The following is a 5,968-nucleotide window of genomic DNA, read 5'->3' as shown; positions in this document are numbered from 1 at the left end:
GCATATGAAAAAAAATATATGAAGATTAAGTACTATATATGTTCATGAAGAATGCATTTGAAAATAATACAAAGTCTAAGAAGTGGTTGTCACGATGTCTATGTCTATCAAGTTTGGTTAAATAAATATAATTATAATATTAATGTTTGTATGCAACAAATCAAATAATAATGTGTGTGGTATTAGTTTAGTCTTTATTTTAGATTATTTATGAAGGGATAACATGTAGTTTGATGCTTTGATGATAATTGATATATGGTCTAATATTTGTTTATTTTGTTTCCCATCAACTACCAATAGATATATATTTTGAGAAGTGTAGAATGGATATTTGGTAGATTACTATTGCAATTTTAAAAAATTGACAGTCACCTAATTTACGAAGAAGTTTGTTTATATGGAAACACTATAGAGGTGGAATGTCATAGAAAGTTGATGTGTTATATCACCAAATAAAAAAAAAATGAGGGAGGGGGGAGGGGGGTTATCAAAACTAAAATAGATTCTTTATTAAAATAAATATATNCTTCTTAAGATTTGGACTCCCTAACTTACCATATATGTGGAGATAACAATGTGAGTTGTCTTGTCATGTTTCCATTGCCAATGTTTGTTTGACACTATCTAAGAAGTAGATGAAGTGTCTTCGTACATCATGATTGCCCCCTCTTTCTTTCAAACAATTTGTTCGTCTATAATAGTTAGTAAGACCTCCTTCATATTAAGTGAAAATAAAAAATTTAGCAGAAAAAAAAGGAAACAATTATATAACATATTTTTTTTAAATTTTATATATACATAAATGACTATCTTTTTCAAGATTTCATTTCTTACTTTTGGATAAAATATTTAAAATAAAAGTTTAGCAATTCTCATCATTTTATACAAATACATCTTTTTTGTAAAAAGTGAAGTTCTAGCAATGTTTTCGATATAGAAAATAATGTAAAATTTCTTTTGAAAAAAAATTATCATAAAAAAAATATTGATGACATCTTAATTGCAATCTATTAGGTTTCAATTTAATCTAAACACAAGGCAAAGGTGTGATTCTTTTGATGATAAAAGTGGTAGTAGTATTAAAACATTAAAGAGTTAAATTTTTTTATATTGATTGAATAAAAATATTTATAGTACTAAGTTATTTGAAAGATAATTATTTTTCTTTTCTAAAATTAAAAATAAAATTGGGGCTTGAATTATATGACGAGTTAATATCTATCAATAAGAATGTAGTCTTTTTTCGTTACCTAATTTATGTGTCATATACGTTTCTTATTATTTGTCCCAAAGAGGATATAATATTTGTTTTATTTAAAAATAATTAACTTGAAATTTGCCATATTACCATGAATTGTTTATAACTTGTAGTTTTGAACAAGTTCTTTAGTTGAAAACTTACCTAGTTGTTCCCTTTATTTTTATTATTTTGATCGAATTCTTAATTTATTCTTTATGTTAGGAGGGCGTGAAAATTGATTAATCAATAAATGGGATCGATAAAAATTTACACTGTTGATTTCTTATTTTTATCACCCAATAATTTTGCTGATAGTTTACTTGATCTTTTCTTGACCTGTTTCGTTCATTATCTTTTATTTTTTTAAAAAAAGGGGATATTTTGCATATAATTTTATTTTTTTTCTCCATAAATTTCACACTGTTATATATTATAATATATAAATTAGGTATTCCTAGTGAAAATGAATTGTTTGTGTGGTTGGAAGCCTGCACATCTTAAAAGATTGAGAATTTTAGTATAATATTGAACAAATTAAACTATTCAAAGGGGAGTGGACTTCAACTTATTTACATGAGAATTGGACCAATCCAATTTTTATTTATTTTTATCCCTCCCTCTCCGAATTTTCATCTTTTTGTTTTTTTTTATGGATCGAATTCATAATGTTAAAGTTGAAGGTGAATGATGCATAACACTTGCAACCATCTATCGTCCAATTTGATATAATATGTAGGTCATTTGATAGAATGTATTAGAAATCTAGTGCATGTACTAGTCATAACATTATTTAATTTTTTGTTTGGTAGGATTTTGAACCTATGCATAAATATGTATAAGTTGAATATATACCATATTCAATATTATTTAATAGGACGCATAATAATACATATCAAACCATGATATTAGCAACACATAGGATATTAAAACACAAATAAGCATATATAAAGAAAAAATTAGTTTTAATACACCCAATCAAATCAAATAGTGAATAAGAAATAGGATTCTAATATAACTAATCGCATCATTATTCACATATATCAAATATTATTCTTATATACCTTATCAACAAATAAATTTAGTAAAAGGAAAAGTTAGAGACAAGCTAAAAGAAATATATGAAGCAGTAATTACTCTCTCCATCCTATTTTATACGTCATCCCTTTATATAAATAGTTGGACCACAATACTTGTCATTTTATAAAAATTATATATAAATTATCATATTTTGCCTATTATACCCTTGATAAAATAGTTAATTAATCTTGTCATTTATTAATATAGCTGACTTAAGAAAACATTAAATAAGAGTAAAAGGATAAAATTACATCATTTCTTAATTCAAGTGTAAAGTAAAAAAGTGATATATAAAATAGGACGGGGGACGAGTTAGTAAATTTTTTCTGACCCTTCAAGGTGGCCCAGTGGTTTGGGCTTGAGACTTCCATGTTGGAGGTCTCAAGTTCGAAATCTTTTATCAACTAACGCAAGGAGTTTGTCTTTTGAGTTGAGTTCGTCCCACCGAATTTGCTTAGTGCAAATTACATAGTTTGCACGCTATTGCATAGAAATAAAAATTTTAACTTGTGCATACCCGAAAAATAGCAATTGCAACTTTCACTTGTTATACAAAATAATTAATTTGTTCTGATGGCTATCCATGGCAACGACAAATCAATCCCATTAAACGCATTGTTTATAAATTATTGGATTTTTGGTTCGTAAAATGGCCAAACAAATTGTACTATTAAGAAATAGTGATTGTGGGTTATCGTTTTTCTCAATTTGTGATGGTGGGGTTATTATGTTTTCCTATCAATGGGGCCACTAGAATTTGTAAGTAAAAAGATTTGAAGCTTGTCATACATTTTTCAATTATAATTAAGAATAAATTATGATAAAATATAATGGAAAAGAATAAGTTTAAACCATAGAAGAGATATTTCAAATCAAAGGTATAATTAGGAGTAATATTTAAACTGAAATAAAAAAAGTATATTTAATCCTTTTTCTTATTGGTTCCTTCCACTACATCAGAGCCTCCAATCAATTCAATTAAACGCATGGTGTTTGGCTCACTTAAATACGTGGGTACAAAAGAAAAAACATATATCGCGTTTATTCTGAATTAACTAACTTAAATAAGATTAATTCTTCTTTGTATTCGCAATTTTTATTAATTAATATCTTTAAATAAGAAGGTTATAAATATCTTCCACATTAATCCTGAGATTGTAAATTTTGAATCATCCAAAGAACAAAAAAAGTGAAAGCTCCTAAAAAGGATTAAAAATAAATAAATCATAGCATTAAAATATCTCAATACTAACTCAACTCTCGAGTTAGTTCATTTCTCCATCTTGTAATCCTCTTCCGATTTCTCCGCTAAATTGTATAGGTGGAGGCATTATGTATAGCCTGCTTTAGGCCCCCAACCTTTCTATTCCCCTACACTTGGAAGAAGTTGTGAGGGTCTACAGAATGTAATTTTAGAAGATTTTTTGGGTTTTTCTGAAAAAAAGTGAAACAAACCATAAATGAGTATGGAATATTTGGCACAAATTTTGAAAAATGATGGGATGGCTGCTCTATCAAGGATTTGCACCTCAAAAGCAGCATGTATCTATTGAATATTTTTTTAAAAAAATATCTTTTGTTTAATAATAAATATTAATTAATCTCGATAACTATTTATTTTTTAAATATATGAGACAAGTTATTCTATATACGTGTATATTAAGATAAGTTTTGTGTGTAATGTTATATTCTAGTTGTAGATAAAAGGAGCAAATATTTGAGTGGAAAAGGGTGAAAATGAAATGAATAATATTCCATATTGGCACACTACAGTTATTGTTGAGTGGAAATGTTAGCTCTACAATTAATGACATTCATAAAGATAGGACTGAAAACAACTTGTTTAACGTGTAGTTATGGCATTTATCTATACCCTATTCTATCCATTTTACGTGTCACGTTTTATTTTTATATATTAATATTTTAGATATTTATTTTTAATAAGAACGATAAATAAAATGAATCGAAGAGAGAATAGTTCATTCATTTTCTCTTTCCTAATCAATTGGAGACCTCCAATACTTCTTCTCACTTCATTCACACACCTTCATTTTTGTTACTCAAGGTAGAAGCCAAAAACATAAAACAAGAAAAAGGAAGATCACTAATCACACAGTCATGGGTAGAAGTAAGCCACCAAAGTCACAATCTAAAACATCAAGATTGCTACAACCACAATTTATTGCCTCAAAAAACAGGTAACTTTCCATCTCAAAGGTTTCGTTTATTTTCAAATATCTGTTTGGTCATGAATTTTCAAAATATGATCTCTGAGTTTTTGGGACTTTCACTCACAGAACACAAAACTTTGTGTATAGTTATAGTTTGGTGATGGTTTTTATATGAAGGGGACTTTTTCTGTTTTTTTTTTTTCTGACAGCTCTGAGTATTCTTCTCATGTTAGAAAGATGGCTCAGAAAGTTGTTATGACAGTGCAAATGGAAGCAAAATCTTTAAAGCAGAAAAATGAAGGGCCTCCTTCAGATTGTTGGTCTTGGAGAAAATATGGACAAAAACCCATTAAAGGATCCCCTTACCCCAGGTAGATTTACAATTCTCTTCTCCACACCTCACAAATCTAAATATGTTCAACACATGTAGAGGCGAATTCAAGATTTAGAGTCTGTGTGATCTTGATGTATTTGGAATGAGTTATTAGTTGAAAAATGTTTTTTGTGTTTGATTGAGTGAGTAATATTATGAAACTAAAATTTGTGATAATTTCGAAGGGAAAGGAAAAAGATAATATAATCCTGATGTATTTTGCTTGAAAATGTACATTTTCACCTAACATGTTGTAATGGATGATTGTGGATACAGGGGTTACTACAGATGCAGCAGTTCAAAGGGTTGTTCAGCTAAAAAACAAGTAGAAAGGTGTAGTAAAGATGCATCTTTGTTCATCATCACATATACATCCAGCCATAATCATCCAGGTCCAAATTTGCCTAAAGACTCTGTTAAACAAGAGCCAATAGTGGATCAACATGTGTCCCTCGAAGACAACAACGATGAAGATGATGATGATAATGATGACACAAAAAGCTGCAAAACCCCATTGAATAGTACTACTGCTAGTACCAGTATTCCCCAAGGCATACTTGAAGAGAATCTGTTCACTGATAATTTCTTGGGAACAATTTCATATGATGATTTTCTGCCCCTTTCTTACCCTCAGCTAATGAAATTTCCAAAATCCGAATTGTCAGAAGAGAATGACTTTTATGATGAATTAGGAGAATTGGAGCTACCTCCATCTTCTACATCCTTCGCGGGCATTTTTGAGGAGGCAATCCTTGTAGATCCCTCCTCTTAGTAAAATGCAGGTATTAGATAGGTTAGCAGGGATTGATTTCTCACGGTCAGTCACTCAACTAATAGTTATTGTCTTAGAAAGTTACTTTATGAGATATTGAATGATCATCTGAGAAATCAACTGCATGTAGTAGTGATCTATTAAGTTTGTGAATTCCTTGATGGATTTTGTTGCCATTATGTCGCTTGGCATATTGTATATAAAGATATCACAGGAAGGAGCATCAAACATTTTATTTGAAGGTGCACTTTTGTAGCCATGTAAAGGAAACTCAGTTATTTGTATTTTTCTCAATAGGATGGACAAGTTCATTAATCTGTTTTTTTTAAAACTTA

The 5,968-nt window shown here is 28.9% G+C and overlaps 1 protein-coding gene across 2 annotated transcripts; it reads left to right on the top strand.

The window, feature by feature from the left end:
* Positions 1-4,266: 4,266 nt before the first annotated feature.
* On the top strand, positions 4,267-5,968 carry LOC107002262 (probable WRKY transcription factor 65). Of its 2 annotated transcripts, none has more exons than XM_015200328.2 (3): positions 4,267-4,515; positions 4,722-4,859; positions 5,138-5,968. In XM_015200328.2, exons 1-3 carry the CDS (start codon positions 4,436-4,438, stop codon positions 5,631-5,633), a joined length of 714 nt encoding a protein of 237 aa, XP_015055814.1. In that variant the 5' UTR covers positions 4,267-4,435; the 3' UTR covers positions 5,634-5,968. The 2 variants fall into 2 exon arrangements, with proteins under 2 accessions (XP_015055814.1, XP_015055738.1); XM_015200252.2 differs by having other exon boundaries at positions 4,698-4,859.

Source organism: Solanum pennellii, chromosome 1, assembly GCF_001406875.1.
Source record: "Solanum pennellii chromosome 1, SPENNV200".
In the NCBI taxonomy this organism is placed as follows: domain Eukaryota; kingdom Viridiplantae; phylum Streptophyta; class Magnoliopsida; order Solanales; family Solanaceae; genus Solanum; species Solanum pennellii.
The sequence above is the reverse complement of the archived record's forward strand: the minus strand, read 5'-3'. Positions and strand labels throughout refer to the sequence as shown.

Coding starts and splice junctions, on each gene's coding strand:
- LOC107002262 (XM_015200252.2), top strand. CDS start 4,436: ATGGGTAGAAGTAAGCCACCAAAGTCACAATCTAAAACATCAAGATTG. Junction 4,516..4,697: donor TTTATTGCCTCAAAAAACAG/GTAACTTTCCAT, acceptor TTTTTCTGACAG/CTCTGAGTATTCTTCTCATG. Junction 4,860..5,137: donor AAAGGATCCCCTTACCCCAG/GTAGATTTACAA, acceptor TTGTGGATACAG/GGGTTACTACAGATGCAGCA.